Source organism: Amphiura filiformis, chromosome 16 (genome assembly GCF_039555335.1).
Source record: "Amphiura filiformis chromosome 16, Afil_fr2py, whole genome shotgun sequence".
Classification (NCBI taxonomy): domain Eukaryota; kingdom Metazoa; phylum Echinodermata; class Ophiuroidea; order Amphilepidida; family Amphiuridae; genus Amphiura; species Amphiura filiformis.
Window position 1 is genome coordinate 9,830,412 of NC_092643.1, and position 18,409 is coordinate 9,848,820.

General features: G+C 39.7%; 1 protein-coding gene across 1 annotated transcript; it reads left to right on the plus strand.

Annotated features, from left to right (window-relative positions):
- The first annotated feature begins 155 nt into the window (after positions 1–155).
- LOC140136497 (ribonuclease P protein subunit p30-like) lies at positions 156–18,164 on the plus strand. The gene is made up of 9 exons (XM_072158211.1): positions 156–343; positions 9,701–9,756; positions 11,213–11,269; positions 12,070–12,132; positions 13,166–13,321; positions 14,528–14,674; positions 15,154–15,191; positions 16,369–16,448; positions 17,907–18,164. Exons 1-9 carry the CDS (start codon positions 262–264, stop codon positions 18,116–18,118), a joined length of 891 nt encoding a protein of 296 aa, XP_072014312.1. The 5' UTR covers positions 156–261; the 3' UTR covers positions 18,119–18,164.
- Positions 18,165–18,409: the final 245 nt, after the last annotated feature.

The following is an 18,409-nucleotide window of genomic DNA, read 5'->3' on the forward strand; positions in this document are numbered from 1 at the left end:
GACGCTTACAGTATTAGACTCCACTGAATTTTCAAACAGACTGTGTAAAAGACTAAAACCGTCAACAAACTAGTCTCGTGGGTAATGCTTATCAACGCATATGGTCAGTAATTTGGGTGGTGGTTCAGTGCACCAGTCCGACTCACTGACACGCGGGATGATGTTAACAGACGTAAATGGTAAACATGCGTGCATGCATGTGAAATTCTTGGATAAAGTTGGCTGAAAACAGCTTGAATTTGAGCAAAAAACGAGCTGAAGATGGTTGTGTTCCATGATCTGAACTTGCCCTACGATGCAAACCAAAAACAACTGAAGCGGTCAATTTCCTGTGCGGAAAAACGTAAGCAAAAGGATAAAATTAAAAAGAAATTTTTAAGCTTACCAACATCATGCTAATCATGTAGTTCCAGTAACTGTAACTCGTCGTACCTAGAGTTACAGTTCACTCTATTATTATCTTTTCCACAAATAAGAAACATCACAATATGTGGGCTCATTTTGGGCTCTAAGGATGCAGCTGAGGAACTCTCTCAAGGACAGTTTGGGCATGCACTGATGATTTTAATCCCATTGTACCAGGCCAGGGTTTGGGCGTGCTTGGATGATTTTAATCCCACTGTACTAGTCTATACTCCCAAAGTTGAGGTAATTGATCAACATTGATCTCATCTTTTGGGTGGGTTCAAAATTCCCAGGGTTGGCAAAACCTGCAATCTTCATGGGAGTAATTTACTTAGTGCAAAAGTGGTCAAAATATTGCTTCTTCTTCTTCCGGTACTGTGCAAAACCTCAAAAGAGTATCGACGCACATTGGTTGATTTGTAGACATACAGGTGCAAAACATGCTCCACTTGAACAGCATATATGTACAGGATAAAAAGTTTGATGTGGAAGAGCGTGGAGCTGGTAGGTGCAGTGACAATTATATACAGGAATAAAATATTGTTGTGGATGGCTGCGCTAGTAGAAGGTGACGTCTCCAGCTCTGGCCTTGAAGACGTCTGTGGATGGAGAGTCGACTACATGTTGAGGGAGCGAGTTCCATAGACGGATGGTGTCTGGAAAGAATGTGCCCTTCATCATAGTAGTTCTGGAGTTTGGTATGTGGAAGCGCCTACTGTTGCCTCTGGTAGGTGTTTCTAATGGCTTCAGCTGAGTTTGAGGGATGCCGATCAGCCCATTGGTGATTCTGTGCATCATGGTGACTTTGGACACAGCACGTCGATGTTGTAGTGAATCCCAGTTGAGCTCATCCAGCATGGCGGAGACACTGCTCTCTCTACTGTAGTCATTCATGACGAAGCGAGCTGCTTGACGTTGGATGGATTCAACTTTGGTGATGTTGCGCTGAGTGTGTGGATCCCAAACACAGCTGGCATACTCTGCTATTGGTCTGACAAAGGTGTTGTAACACTTGGCCTTAACCTCAAGGGGACAGTTACGCAGATTACGACGCAGGAATCCAATGGCACACGAGGCTTTCTTGGTTGTGTTGTCAACTTGCTTATTCCAGGACAGGTTGTTGGATACTTCAACACCAAGGTACTTAGCAGATGGAACAGCTTGGAGAGGATGGTCATGAATGTTGTATACATGCTTCACAGGATTGCGGCGCTTTGGTTATGTGCAGAACCTGGCACTTGTCAGGGTGAAACTCCATCATCCAGGTCTTTTCCCACTCTTGGAGTTTGTCAAGATCTTGCTGGAGTTGTATGGCATCGTCGTCATTACAAATGGTCCGGTAAACAACACTGTCGACTGCAAACAGCCTAACTGATGACTTGCTTGAGATGCATTCCGGGAGGTCATTGATGAATGCTAGAAATAGGAGTGGTCCTAGGACCGTTCCTGAGGTACTCGGATGAGACAGCAGTTTGGGCAGATGTTGCTCCTTCCAGGATGACTTTCTGGTCTCTTTCTTTCAAGAAGTTCCCAATCCAGCCAAGGAGGCTTCCTCGAATACCGTAATGATGGAGTTTGTGTAAGAGGCGTTGATGAGGGACTTTGTCAAAAGCCTTTGAGAAGTCTAACAAGATGAGATCTGTTTGGAGCCCAGCGTCAAGGTTGCGAGCGATGTCGTCGATGGTGGTGATCAGCTGGGACTCGCAGGAGTGAGCCCTCCGGAATCCGTGCTGGAAGACGGTCAAGATGCTGTGAGAGTCAAAGTGTTGCATCACTGAGCTGTGGATGATATGCTCTAGAAGCTTGCAGCAGATGGACGTCAGCGATATTGGGCGATAATTTGCTGGTTTGTTTCTATCACCTTTTTTGAAGACGGGGACTACTGTCGCCGATTTCCAGATGTCCGGAAGGATGCCAGAATCCAAAGATGCTTGATACAGTACTGTCAGCATTGGGCCAAGGCTATCTGCAAGTTCTTTGAGGAGACGTGCTGGTATCTTGTCTGGGCCTGTGGCTTTGTGAGGATCAATCTTCTTTAACAACTTGATCACGCCATTGCAGTTGACTTCAATACGGTCAATTTCTGGGTATGGACTAGGACCAAGATCAGGCATGTTCGTAGTTTGCTCATCTTTGTTAAAGACGGAGGCTGAACTGAGCATTCAGGATGTTTGCTTTGTCTGAGCTGCCAGTATACAAGACACCATTTGTTCCATCGAAGGGGAGCAACACCATTGTTATCACAACGCTTGCTAGATATGTGGGTCCAAAACGCTTTGGGTTAGATCTTAAGTCAGCACATATGATAGAGTTGACATAACTGTCATATGCTTCTTTACAGGTTTTCTGCATGCGTTTCTTAAGGACTTTGTACCTAGCCCAGAGGCGGTCCTTGTGTTGAGGACGGCAAGAGCGGGCTTTGTTGTATGCACGCTGCTTCTGCTTACCAACCTGCTTAACCTTTCTATTCACCCATGGCTGGCTGAACCGAGATGATGTCATCTTAGATGGAACAAGGTCAAGGATTTGACCCAGCTTGAACTCAATAGTTGCCCACATCTCATTGACAGGGGAGGAAGAATCATACTCCGATATGAATTCATTCATCATCTGGGTAGCTTCACAGTGGATCTTACTCATGTCAGCCTTATTCCACAGGTAGATTTTCCTCTTTACTGGTCTACGGCGCTTGGGCTTTATGTCTGTATCAATGAAGACAATCTCATGGTCGCCTATACCTGGCATAGGTTGGCACTTGTTGATGCATGATGGACGGTTGGTCAGGAAAAGATCCAAAGTGTTGTCAAGTCTTGTTGGAAATGTCACCACTTGATCGAGGCCTGTATCCATCATGACATTAAGAAAGCTGTTGCTTATAGCTTGCTTGTATTGATGACCAACAACAGTATAGCTCTTCCAATCAATGTCAGGAAGGTTAAAGTCGCCGCCTAGCCACATGATAGATTTTTTGTGCTTACTTGAGATGTCTCTGATGACGTTACATAGACTGTCCATGTATATCTCATTATTATCTGTCGGCCGATATGCTGCGCCTATAATGAGCGACTCACGTTTATTTGCGAGCTCTATTTGGACAAAGATGGCTTCACATTCTGCTGCTGTTTTGAGAAGTTTGCCATCAAGGCCAGGGCCTAGGCCGATTGCCACACCACCCCAACCACCAGGACGGTCTCTTCTGTAGACTTCATAGTCAAATTCAGGGGGAAAAATTTCATGGTTTGAAATTTCAGGATGTAACCATGTTTCGGTGAGGATGACAATGCCTGGTTTAACAGACTCAAGGATGGTCCAGAACTCTGCGAGTTTTTTACCGATGCTCTGACAGTTTATGACTAAGACACCAAGGTTGGTAGGGCGGTGTATTTTGACACTTGGAGTGGCCTCGTTTGGAGAGGAACATGCAGATGGACTACCAATAGGGCTCGAAACAGGCAGGTTGTTATCAGGTTCATTGTTGCCCGTTTCATTGGCACAGTTTAATTCACTATGTGATGATAGCGAATCTGAGTTTACGGTGGATTCAAAGAGGCTTGATGTGAAGTGAGGGATACCACATGAGGGACAGTGCCAAGACACATCCAGATCACTAAGGTAATTAAATATTGGAGTGCAAATTTGGAGGCAGTCTTTATGGAACCATGTATCACAATCATCACAAGCTACAGCAGGGGTTCTCCAACGAACAGCACGGCTGCATTCACCACAAGGTTACTTGGGTTTATATGGCATAATAAGGATAAATACAACTTGACTAAAGATGAGTAAACAATAATTCTATCACTGTTGGTTGTCATAGGAGCCATGATCAAAACAAAGGTTTCAAAATGGCCGCCTGTGTCATCACTAGATGTAGATGGAATAAACAGCTCCAGTTTACGACATACAGGTCAGATATATTCTTGGAATATGAGTACATAGGTTGATCAGCAATAATATAATTGAACTGTGACAGGATTGAAGGTGGATGGGTAAATCGGACTTCAAATATCTACTTGCGTGGTTCCTGTGTAACTGTAAGGTGTCTGATGTCTTCCGAATTCATCTACCAGGTCAGTAGTCCACACTGTGTAGGTAGTCAAGATGGTAAACAGCCTCAAAAATACTCAAACAATGCGATTTAAAGAATCCAGATAGGAGAGTAGCTGGTATACACTGGGCGGTCAACAAAGAAATCAAAAATGATGATGGAGATTTTAAGACTTGGAAATAAAATCCCAAATTGCAGAGAGCAAGTGGAGGCACGTCTGCATTGTATGAAAACAAATCAACATTTGCTCTGCAAAATGTCTTGATTTTCATGATTTGGATTTATCATATTGAGCAGCATTCTACTTGTGATGTTTCTACACTGTGTAGAGAGGGTCTACAGCATCTCTGAGGTAAAACTGACAAATACAAGGTATATTTCTTGATGCTTGAAGTTTGGATTTCTTAAACGTACAGTGCATCCCTATGTACCGCTGCAAGACTTCAGGTCAGTAGATGTCATTATGTTTATGATAAAGACTGAAGTCTTGCTGGCAGGACTAGCTAATCATGCCAATTCTGTCTAGTACAACAAGTCATACCTAGAATATTTTCTCAATTTGAATTTATCCTTTCTAGGTATGACTGCTGGTACCATAAAATTTGTGTCAATTCCCGATGTCATGATATGTGCGCCACGTTTTTTAGGCTCCACCGTCCACGATTGCCGATTACAATAGACGAGGGCAACTGGTAAACAGAAAATGAAAATATGTGTAATACTTATCTAAGTTACACCCTCCTTCTTCTTTGATGTTACTCCGCAACGCTCTTGATTTGGAACCACACGCAGAGGAATAGGTTGTGCTCAACAAAAGATCTTAGTTGCTTGAGTTTCTTTTCTGCTTGCTGCTGTGCATTTTTTCTTGATGAGACTTGTTTAAAAATTTCTGTGTTATATATTTTTTTTAATGAGGTTTTACTAGTAGGGCGTTCCAATCGGTAATTGACCTTGGACAAAAGATGTTGGGTGGGGCGTGTAACTGGCCGCAAGAACTTTTGTGCCGGTATGGCAACCTGACCATTTTGTAACTTGTGTAACATGGCCATCCTTGTGATCTTCCTTCTGGTTAGAAGGGGCTCCCACTATAGACGTTCTATCATGTCTGTGACGCTGCTTCTACAGCCATAGTCTCTGCATACGAAGCATGCCGCCTTCCGCTGTACACTTTCCAGTTTCTGAATATCTTCTTTGGTGTAGGGGTCCCACACTGTGGCTAAAAATTCTAAATGTGGTCTGATGAGTGTTTTGTAGGCTGTAGACTTGAACCCGGTTGGACAGGGGTGTAGGTTTCTATGCACTGTACCCAGGACTTGTTTGGCCTTTGAGGTAACATGGGCAAATGTGATTCCCCCACTTGAGATCATTTGACAAGTGAACCCCTATGTGACTTTACTTCAGCTAATGTTGAGTGGCCTATTTTGTATGTACATGTAAGTGTATCTGGTTTCCTTGCTTGAGTGAAATTAACAGCAAAACATTTGTGCACATTGAAACACATCTGCCATGCATTCTGCCATGTGAACAGAGTGTCACGATCTTGTTGTCAGAGAGTAGAGTCCTCACCACTTCCTATTTTCCTATACACAATGCAGTCATCTGCGTCAACTCATCGCATTTTTTTGTGCATACACAATCAGTTCATAATAAATAACACACCAACCTTAAGGTTCAAATGTCGAGGGGACTCAGGGGAGCACCAGACTGCACAACAAACCCAGTAGATTACTCCCCTCTGTCAATTAAATTTAAAGCTTGACATCATGTTTACTAAAGATACTGTACTGTTTTCTTCTCATCATATTTCCAAAACATAGGGATAACATTATTTCCTGTCATATACCTAAATTCATGGACACCAGTAGTTTGTTTGACGTGGTCTCCTTCACATACCTGTCCTCGGACGGAGGAATCAGACTTCCAACGTCCATGAATGTTTAAACTGCCTGTCAGGTACTCCGAAGGCTGCAGCTGCCGAGGTAACCCCGGCACGCAACTGTGGAAGTCCTCCAAATTTAATAGCCTCTAGTCCAATCTCTTCTAATGCTTCCTTGAGTATAACACCTTGAATAAGATAATTAAACACAGTACGGTAAATAGATATTATAATTTTAATTTGTCAAAACCTGCACACTTCATAATTTCACCTTGAATAAAATAATTTTCTAAAACATACAATGTATAACATATAATTGTCGTAAATACTTACAAATGTAGTAGATATTATGATTCTAATTGGTCAAAACCTGCACACTTCATACATCTCCTATTCCTAAGCATAGCAACAGGTCATGTACTCTTGCCGGTCGCACAACACGCAGCCCTCAAATTAACCCACGGCACCCATGGCATTTTGCCGTGGGTGCCCATCCCCACTGCCGTAATGCCCTCAAAATATGTCCTTTACCCAAGGCAATCACTTGCCGTGCCCTCTAATGAAGTTGCCGTCGGTACCCCAGCCCTGTCCCTTCATTATAAAATCATCTATGTTTGTGTGTGTTTTCTTCACTTTTGAGAAATTGCCTTGGTGCCCTTCTCAAATTTTCAACAGTTTCCATGATGCCCTCTTGAAATATTACAAACTGCCGTGCTGTCTTATTACCTTTTCAGTGAAAATCCAAGGCAATTTTCAACTTGCCTTAAAAAAGTTGCAGTGCCCCTTCAGATCCTTAATTTGAGGGCTGACAACACGATGTCACAAATCTTTATATTTCATCGAACCGCAGAAAAAATGCATGTGCTACAAGCATCATAGACAGTACACAAGCTCAAATCCTTTACAATTTCCTGATTAAATTTGTTAATAATGGAACATATTAAAATTGGCTGTTATATGCTCCTTTCTATTAACAGCTGGCTTCGCTAACAAATGTTTCAGACCAGCTGTAGACCTGCAGAAATAGCTGTAGAAAACGAGTCTCACACATACAGGTTGTTCAAACATGTCTTTGAGCAACAATTAAAACATCACAAAATATGCAGTTTCTATCCTGCTGGAGCATTGTCGTTGTACGTAAATATTAATACCTTGCGATATCCTCATGGTCAGCTACTTCAGAGTTAACTTTATTCAGTCTACACCAGACTTCCCAAGTTGCAATGGCATGATTATACTTCTTAACTGCAGCATTAAGAAGGTCAATCCAACCTTGGTTGCCCCCAGCGTGTATGTAGGAAATCTACTGTGCTATTGAAGATCCTCAACGCCTGGCTCTTGTCTCTCCCTAGCCTGTAGATAAGCTCAGCATATCTTTGTGGGTAGGTCAATCCAACATACCACGAAAGTATATCATTGGCAAATAAAGGTGGATCAATCCAACCTTGGTTGAGTGATGTTAACAGGTGCCCCCAGCGCTCATGTAAGAAATCTACAGTGCTGTTGAAGATTCGGGACGCCTGACTCTCCTCTCTCCCTAGCCTGCGAATAAGATCCCCATATCTTTGTGGGTATGATAATCTATGGAGGAGTATAGCAAGTGCCTCATTGTCTGTATAATATAGGTAAATGAAAAAATGAAAGTAGTAAATGCAAGCAGTTAAAATCAAACTCCTAGAAGCAAATTTACGTCATACAAGAAAATAGATAAATAAAACGAGATTTCTAAAAGGCGCACTAATACATGCAAATGCGGCCTCTAAGCGCCAGAATACAATAAAATATAACAAACAAAATACAAGCAATATAAAAATACACATCATCAAACAATTAAAAAATATATATAAAAACATACTATAGTTTAAAAATAGAAACTAAATTAAAAAACAAAGATGAGAAACTCTAGAGCAAGAAACACACAAAGAACAACCGCCAAACCAGACATCAGGCGTGTCACTCCCAAGTCCTCAATGGCAGAAACATTTCCCACTGCTCCAAGACATGAATGTTAAACAAGAAACAATGAGACTGGAATGCAAAGAGCAAAAATCATAGCAGACAGGCTGTGGAGCAGAGAGAAAGAACTAGATTTGACACATAATAAAAACATGCATATGGCAGGCAAAACATACAAAATGATAAGCAAGAAACTGAGTTCAGGAAAAACTGAAATGCATAAATGCAAGAGTACCAACAAAACCTAGCAACCATAGTATTGTCTGAAAAGGTAGCTCTTGATAGCTGTTTTGAATTGTTCGATTGAGTTGAAATTTCTGATGTTACCAGGAATGCTGTTCCACAAAGTTGGTGCGGCAGCAACGAATGCTCTGTCTCCATATGACACGGTACGTGGCCTTACAGTTTGGTGTTGAAGCAATGCAATTGGAACAGTCTTGTTGAAGGCGTATGATTTGCTTATCAGGCAGGCCAGCGAGAAGACTGTTGCAAGAGTCAATGCGGGAAGTCACAAACACGTGAATCAATTTCTCAGTTGATGATGTGTCCAGAAACCTTCTGATCTTACTGAGTTTGTATATATATGCAAGCCCAACCAGCATTTATGATGATCAAGTGAACTGGCCCTTGAGTTTCTGCAACATTTGATCTTTGGAATAGGGAGCATCCACCAGCTAGTACTCCAAAGAGTGCCTGCTCAAAGGACATTTAGGGGGGAGGGAGGGGGTTCAAATCTGATTCATACTTGAGCGGGAGTGACCCCATTCTGATGATCAAGTGAACTGACCCTGGGGTTTCTGCATGATCTTTAGAATAGGGAGTATGCCAGCCAGTGGGTGCCTGCTCAAAGACATAAGCTGGAGGAAGAGGTTCATACTTGAGCGGGAGTGATCCCATTCTGATGATCAAGGAACTGACCCTGGAGTTTCTGCATGATCTTTAGAATAAGGAGTATGCCAGCCAGTGCTCCAAAGGGTGCCTGCTCAAAGACATAAGCTGGGAGAAGAGGTTCATACTTGAGCGGGAGTGATCCCATTCTGATGATCAAGGAACTGGCCCTTAAGTTTCCTTATGATCATTGGAATAGGGAGAGAGCATCAATGGTGCCCACTCAAAGACATTATACTCCGAGGGGTGGGAGTAGTCGGTGGAATAGGGTGCATGCATGCACACTAACCAGTGCTTTAAAGGGTGCCCGCTCAAAAAATATATGTTTCACTCCCCTGTACGATTAGTGTCTTTGAAAAGAGCGATATTGTATTCAATATATTGTAAGGCAATACATTCAAAAATTGTTTCCACTTATCGTTACGGATGGTAATTAATCCTGTTACATCACTACTTCTGATGAGATGTTTTGATGTTTCTTTGAGTGAATTTTATACTCAACCATTTTAATCCACTTATTCTTTCAGTTGGGTATGATGTTGTTGCTGTTGGACACCACTGTACAGTGATAGACAAAACATCAGTAAGTATAGGAAGAGTGTTTTCAGCTTGCCTGTTAGTGTAATAAACCATGTGTAACACACACATGTCAGGTAAAGTGGGTTTCTTTTCTACAATTGGCATTATATTCATTAGAGTTAGAAATACAGTCTAGAAAATCTGGAATAACTTTGTCGTCTATGAGGCTATAGATGACAATGGCTGCATCGTCAAGTAACACAGTTGTTTGACCTTAATTGACCCCTACCAAAAATGCCTGACAAGCTGATACTAGAAAGAGGGCAGCCCAAGACAGATTTGTTCAGTACCTGTCAGGCATGCCAAAAGCACTTTCAAACCCGGGGGCACTCCAACTTTGGAGGTGACGCGTATGTAGGGCTGTTAAGACCCCTTTTTCAGCATCGCTGTCACCCAAGGACCCCATATTTTTTACTTAACACATGCTCTGTCACCCGAAGACCCCATATTTTTCCATTTGATCTGTCACCCAAAGACCCTTACAAGTTCAACTTTCATTTATCACTGATTTTGTTACTTATTTTGAAAAAACAAAGAAATTTGAAGCCATTTAGAACTAGAAATTCGATTTTCGAGGTTTCTGTGGCGCTTTTTCGGCTCTCACCCAAAGATTCCATTTTAAAAGAAGGTTATGTTCTCACCCAATGACCCCATATTTTTTACATTTTGCTCTCACCGAATGCCAAAAATCATGCTCTCACCCAGCAGAGACCCCATATTTTTTACCTTTTGCTCTCACCGAATGCCCCTTAGTGTGAAAGTGCCAGCCCTACACCTATATCCATTTCATATTGAAGTGCCCCCCTGGTTTCAAACCTTTGTTCCAAGATTTGGTCACGAAACATTAGCATTCTTCTTGTACTAAATATGATTATATGAATTGCCAGATTTAAGATATTATATATGATTTCAGAGGGTTTTTTCCATAACAGTATAATAATGGATACATTAGTATACAGTTTGGCAAACCTATTTGCATTGATGTAACTCATTTTTGGCAAGTTACGCTCTTTGTTGTGGGGCCACAGTAAGAAATGGAGAACTCTATGGATTTAAGGTGGTACTACACCCTTGATAAATTTGTGACTATTTTTGCATTTTCTCAAAAATAATAACACACTGGTAACAAAAGTTATGTATATTATATAGGGCAAGGAATCCAGTTACTGCACTGCAATTTCAGAGATTCAAGACAAGCGGTACATTATTTATGATAAAAAAGAGGTACTGCTAGAATGTACCTCATTTCTTATGAACTGCTTGTCTTGAATTACTGAAATTTCAGTGAAGTAATTTGGATTCCTTGTCCCTATAATATACATAACTTTTGTTACCAGTGTGTAGTTTTTTTGAGAAAATGCAAAATTAGTCACAAAATTTATCAGGGGTGAAATATTAAATTGTAATGTAAGTCCAAATAACCCAACTCTTTTTACTTGCACTCCTTTCTCTGCTTTCAGCCTATTCCGGCCCCACCACCAGTAGATTTAGACAGTGATCAAACTGATAGGAACCAGGTAGGTTATGTTTGGTTGACTTCAATAATTTAGTGAAATGTAAAAACAAAGGGTAACTTTTGTAAATCTTCAAATTTCAAACATTTTTGCTGACCTAATTGACCAACATAAGGTTGTAGATTACATTGTACATTGACCAACATTACGTTGTAAATTACTTGGAAGTTATAATGCCATTTGTTGTGCCATGTTGTATTTCAACACTGTTTATATTTGTGACGTCCCATGTCAAAACCAGACACTTTTGGGCAGGTTATCAATTTTGAGGTTTTTACATATCTTAAATATATAGATATTTTGCTCCACAACGCTGTTTTCCCCAATGAAATCGGACATTGCTAAGCGAAGATATTGAGTTTGTAAGTTATGGTATTATAAAATTGGAAATAGAGATATCGGCCTTTAAAAATGTTATTGACAATGTTGAGAGTAGGACTTACCTTGAAAAATGTCTCAAAAAATACAAGATGCCAGATATATTCCAATCTGAAACTATCAGACAATATTTCAAACATTAATAACATCACAAATTCGCAACAAACCCAAATTGTGAAAAATTCACCCTGGCAGATTTGTGGCTATTTCTCCCTGGTTTTGACATGGCACGTCACATTTATTTTAAGGACAATTTGTATGATTTGTTCATATATCATCCAGGGTGTGGCACTATCCAGGTCATACAGATTGTAATGGAATCAGGCAGATTTAAAGTCAATCATATGATCAGAGATTGATAATGGTCATAGGGGTAATCAATTAATTATTTCTATATACTAATTGTGGTTATTTCTTGTTTTTAGCCTGTAAAACAGTTGTCAAGGGTAACAGTAGTTCTTGGAGATGGAGCACAGACGCACAGATTAGTAAGTATTTGATTCCCTCAAAATTATCTACGGTGTTGATTTTCAAAATTGTGATGCGATCAAGCAAAATCAGTCGGAACTCGGAAATATTAAATTTTCAGTTTTTTATAGGATAGTAAACAACATTTCTAAAGTTGAAGAAAATCCCATTGAAATTGAACAACCAGTTCCAAAGATTAAAAGGAGCAATTACAGAGTATCCAAAACAACAGAAAACAAAAAAAGGAAATACCGTATTTCGTCAAATCGGGGGGCGTTACATTTTCCCAAGGGGGGCGTTTATTAGAGGTCATTTTTAGCACGACAATTCCCGTTAAAATCATTAGGTAAAAGTCACGCTAAAATGACGAACTATGAACTTTTGACACTGACTTTTGGTTCACTTCCGGGTTTACGATGCAGATTCTCGCCATTTATTGGCGCTATTATTGACCATGTGGGCAACTTGGTAAGCTTACTACACAAGATAGCATGGAAATATCGAATTTTTGAAACATCTTGGTTGAAAAAAAGTGGTGGGGCGTTTATTTGAGGGGGCGACTATTTGACTAAATCGGTATTTCCTTTGACTATATCTCAAAATCAATATGTCTGAGTTCCGAATGATTTTGCTTGATCGCATCACAATTGACAAAGAATTAATTTTGATAAATGCAAATGTTTTGAAAAGAATCTTCTCATTAATGGGTTATTCCAGTTGAAATCCATACACCCCCTGTGGAAGACATGACCTTAATCTCCCACTTAAATGGGTGTAGATTTTTTTTAATGGTGTCACCCATTCAGGTAACTCCATTTGAAATTCACACTCCCTGTGAGGAAGTTTAAGGTCATATCTTTCATAAATGTAGGGGGTGTATGATTTAATCTGGAATAGCCCAAATGGAGTTACCCATTCAGATAACCCTACATGTATTTGAAATTCACACTCCCTGTGTGGAAGATTAAGGTCATGTCTTCAAAAGTGGAAATAGCCACATTGATATGTGGATTCCGACATAAATCGTAACCCTGAATCCATTTTTGATTGCAGAGAGCAGATAATGTGCAATCGTATGACATCCTGGCTGTCCAACCAACAAACAATAAGATGTTCCACATGGCGTGTACAGCTCTAGAAATTGATATCATAAGTGTGAATATGGCAGAGAAAGTACCTTTCTATTTCAAGACTCATCCTGTCAAATGCGTAAGTTTGATATTTTAATTTTCATTGTAAACCTGCCTGAAAGCCACAAAACACTACAACCTGGGTGTCTCTCCTTGGGGCAGACAACACATATATGTGGTGTTATAGGCAAGTATATATGACTTGGGCTGATTGTGTCATCACATCACATATCCATGCATGCACAGTGCTTTTCATATTGAGCCTTAGTGAAATTCAGTTCGGTTAGGGTTAAGGGGTGTGGTATGAACGTTTGGACAGTATTTATTGTGGGACATTAGAGCACATCAGGCATATCGAATTGCATTCTAAATACGAAGAATGTCCTTCTGATATCAAATAATTTTGATTTTTTGAAATTCACAATGTAATACACATTTTATGGCAAATGATTAAAAATTGATATTTTTATATTTAACAGTACTCGAAGTAAACTTTATAAATCTGATGATTTATTCTTAAAGTGTATGTAGGTGGGATGAAAAGCCGACGATCAATTGAAAATTTTTACCTTTCGTATTGAAGATATGGATTTTTTTTCCAAAAACACCAAAATTAGGTCTTTTTGGGAAAAAAATCCATATCTTCAATATGAAAGGTCAAAATTTTCAATTGACCGTCGGCTTTTCCTCCCTTCTACATACACTTTAAGAATATGTCACTAGATTTATAAAATTTACTAATTTACTTCGAGGACTGTTATATATCAAAATGTGAAAATATCAAATTTTAATAATTTGTCATAAAATTTGTATTATATCGTGAATTTCAAAAATGAAAATTATTTGATATCAGAAAGACATTCTTCGTATTCAGAATGCAATTGATATGTCTGATGTGCTCTCATGTCCCACAAAAAATACTGTCGAAACGCTCAAAACGCTCATTCCAGATCCCTTAAGGAGGCCTAAATCTAGGAAAAACATTTTACTTAATTAAAGATGACCACTGATGGCAGAAAATAAAAAACATGTATAATGCATTGCATGCTCATGTTTAGTATAGCCTTTGCAAGATGAACTTGAAGGTAATAATTTGGGGACTGTCTGTCCCTACACACATCTTACCTTATTGATTGACGGGTGAGTAGATTGGATAGATGGTTGATTGAATTGGAGATAGGTGTATGCTTTGTTGAATGATTTCATTGATTGCTTTATTGCTTAGTTGGTTGCTTGGAAAATAAATTGATTGTTTGATTTATTGATTGTAATATATATTTTACAGGCTCTAGAAAGAGGAGTTTATTTTGAGATACCATATGCACCAGCTATCAGAGACAGTACTATCAGAAGACATGTTATCAGCAATGCTCTCAACTTAGTAAGGGCTTGTAGAGGCAGAAATATCATCATTAGCAGTTTTGCTAATAAGGTAATGGACTTGATGGACAAGGAGCTCATAGGCAGTTCCTATTTATACTTATGCAGGGATATTCGGGTGGGCTCTCTGGTACCGTCCATCCCTAAGGTACTTGGGTTGGAATACTGTTGCAGGTTACTCGGAAGGTCATTATTTAATATATTTACCAGCCTTGCCGTAGCATAGTTTGCATGAAAAGTTCAGTGGCACCATTGAGTTGATAAACTTGGTCCCTAGGCCAGAGTTCAATGGCAGATGTTTGCATGCGAGTGCATTTAATCCCCAGAATTTTCAAGCACACAAATATTTTTCTTCCTGCGGACTTAAGAAAATGTACAAATTCACAAAAAATTTATGTACATGTAGCAGAAACATGGGTTCTCTCCAAAATTCAAAATTTAAGGCTGCTAAAAAATCATGCAATGTCTACAGTTTTCTACAAAATAAACCTGTTAGCCTTATTAATTCAGTTTCCATATGTTTTCTTACAGCCTCTTGAATTACGTGGACCACATGATGTTGTTAATCTGTATCCTTTGAATTGATTGTTTCATTTGACTTCAAATAGTCAAGGGCACATGCCACTTCTTGACTTGTCTCAACTATCATATATTCAGGAAAAAATTGTAGTTTATGAAACTTGGTCTGTCACACCAGAGATCCTATAATAATGAGATAAGACACTCTCTACAAACTGCCTATACCATGCTATACATAATTGAAGACAGGCAATTACATGGCGTCGTCGCTGGCCAAGTCTTACTACTGAACGTGTAATGAGAAGATACCATAGAGTCCTACATAGAGGTCTGAGGAAGAGATGGTCCGAATTGACCTACCTTAACCTATAATTAATCAGAGAATCACATTTTTGTACCGCTCACAAAACAAAGAGTAATAAGTCCGCCCACCGCTGTCAATCATTCTAATGAACAAATAAACAAGCTCTGGCAATGACGTAATCCTAATTATAAATGAGAAAATCACATTGTACATGTACTGTCTGCTGTACTAGATGTCTTCCAACAAGTGCCGGAGTGTCGCGGTCCTGGTCACACCTTAGGTAATTGTTTGAGCAGGTGAGACTTATGGGCTATACAGTAGTTATCTACCCCCCACCCCACCCAAAACCCCATGGGAGCTCATCGGCAAAAAAGGGGGGAGCAATTTTGGCAGAACAAAGGCAATTTTTGGTAGGTCGAAAGGGGGAGGGGGAGATTTTTGGCAAGTCAAAAGGGGGTAAGATTCTTGTTGCACAATATTTGGCATTGTTGCATTCTGCATTTGCATTTTCCTGCCAATTTGCTTTAGCTGTTTTGAGCCATGTGATTTTTTCGATTAGGAAAGAGTGAAATAGTGAATTTTTAAATCGAGCAAAAAATGGGGTAAATATAAAAAAAAAGTTTTTATTTTTCTGGTTTCAAGTGAATGAATACATCTTCGTGTTTATTAGTGTTTATAAGTATTTAGAAGTCTCAAATTTGGGTGAAATAGTGATTTTTAAATCGAGCAAAAAATGGGTAAATATTAAAAAAAAGTTTTTATTTATCTGGTTTCAAGTGAATGAATACATCTTAGTGTTTATAAGTATCAAAAAGTCTCAAATTCTAGGCATGGACTAATGTCTTTCCCCTTATCCTGCCCCTAAATCAGTTGAGATGTAAGGCATTCCTCATTGGTTTATAGATCCTTGACAGTATTACCAGAGGTTTACTCTTTGGAATGAATGAAAACCAGGCTAAAGATGCTGTGCAGAGAAATTGTAGAGCTGTCATCATGCATGCAGGTAAGAACGGACCCCTACTTGTAAAATGCGTGCATCGGGGACATCTGTGTATAGCCATCCACCTGGGATTATCCAACCGTGACTATTCTTTGTTGCTATGCATGTGTGGATATGTTCCCTCTTTGCTGGGGAAAATAATGTGTTTGTATCCCCAGTTAGATAGTATGGAAACAGATATGTGTACATCACCTGATTCTGTACTATGCAATAGGGGATATCACCCCCTAAATGTCTAACTAATGCCTTTAGCGCCCTCTAGGGGGTTATATAGCCCCATTAGCATAGTATGAAAATTGGGGATATCCCCGTTTGCAGGCGGATCCCCAGTTTATCTGGATGGAACGCAAATGGATCCCCGTTTCGCACGTTTTACAAACGCATATGTACCCACCCCACACACAGTTTGTCATGTCTTTTCATTCTCAGGTTCACTAGTTGAAAAATCTGCAATGTTTGTTAGAACCTATACAAAATTTAACTGGCCTTTTTCTAATTAATTTACATTGTCATGGGAAAGTAAAGTAGAAGTAGGTCTATTTGGAAACATATTGTATTTTTGCAAGGCAATCTTTAAGTTTCTTATATGGCCATGGGTTTTAAACTGGATACACCAATTTTATGTAGCATTTACCATTCTGAAGTTATATTGATTTTAGTGAATAAATGACTGGGTGGAGCCAAGGATTGATATGTAAAAAAGTTCAGAAAATGGGGGTATATTGATATATTTGCTTATTTTAATTGCGTTTATGTTGTAAAGACTTGAGAACAATTATTTAGAAACTAAAAAAGGTAACTCCAGCGGTGTAGCTGGGATTTTTTCCAGTGGGGGGGGGGGACTGTATGGGGCAGGGGCCTAAATCCACCAAATTTCCCACTGGGGGGGGCAATTTTTTGCCAGGCTTATTGATAATAATCGTATGGTATTGCATATTGTATGGATTCCCCATCTCTCTGCCCCTCCTCTCCATCTCACTCCTCTCTTTTTTCCTCTCTCTCCCTCCTTTTTCCTCTTTTTCCTTGCATTATGGGCGGGGGCCCAAATAGGCAATAATTGCCCCCCTGCCCCCCCCCCCGGCAGCTACGCCACTGACTAACTCTAGTCTTTAAATTTAGTGAATTTCTAGTGCAAATCACTTGATTACAGAAAATATCTTAAATTGCACTGTTTGTGTGTAAATCCCTATTCAGAATGCCTCAAATGTGTGTTTCAAATATGTTTGCACATGCTGAAACTGTAGCAGGTATCACAATAAAAGTATACTTTTTTACAGCAAATTGGAAATTTTGGGTACCGAGAAATCTATCAACTCAAACACAGGGCCATATTTCTTTTGTTTTGAGATTTTGAAATTCTTACATGGGTACAATTTTATAGACAATTTAAACATCAATGACAAAACATTTCACTGTTTGTTCCATTTTATTTATTTAAATGTGTTTTCATTCAATACACAGCCACAAGGAAATCAATCCGATCCTCCATGGATATACAAGAAATAAGTCAACTCCCAGAACAAGATGCCTGGAAGGTAAAATCCAGTCAAGAAGCCAGTGGGTTTGAGGAGATGTCAACACATCAAGACACGGCTTCAAAAGCAAAGAAGCGAAAGAGACAGAGAGATTTTAATGAGGACAGAAAGGGTGGTGAGAAAATGAAGAAGAGGTAGCAAAAGGGGAAATAAAAAGAGACATTTTAGATGGAAGTTAGAAGTATCAGCAACAAGGACACCGAACCGATCTTATTATTGGCAAATAGTAGTGGTATTTATACTTGCTCACGACTAAAGGCTTGACTTTGGCACTTGTCTGTTTGAAATTTAGAGTTAAATACTCCCCAGACAAGTTGTAACATGACTTTTAGGCGAAGAAAAAAGAAAACCCTGTTCTACAGGCCCGACTGACCAAGAATTTACCAAATTTTTCTGTACAAATGAATGCCGCCCAAATTTCATAAATTT

Excerpts from the sequence above, each read along its gene's own strand:
- LOC140136497 (XM_072158211.1), top strand. The coding sequence starts at position 262 with ATGGTTGTGTTCCATGATCTGAACTTGCCCTACGATGCAAACCAAAAA. Across the intron at positions 12,133-13,165 it reads GAGCACAGACGCACAGATTA|AGAGCAGATAATGTGCAATC; the intron begins GTAAGTATTTGA and ends TTTTGATTGCAG. Across the intron at positions 16,449-17,906 it reads AGCTGTCATCATGCATGCAG|CCACAAGGAAATCAATCCGA; the intron begins GTAAGAACGGAC and ends TTCAATACACAG.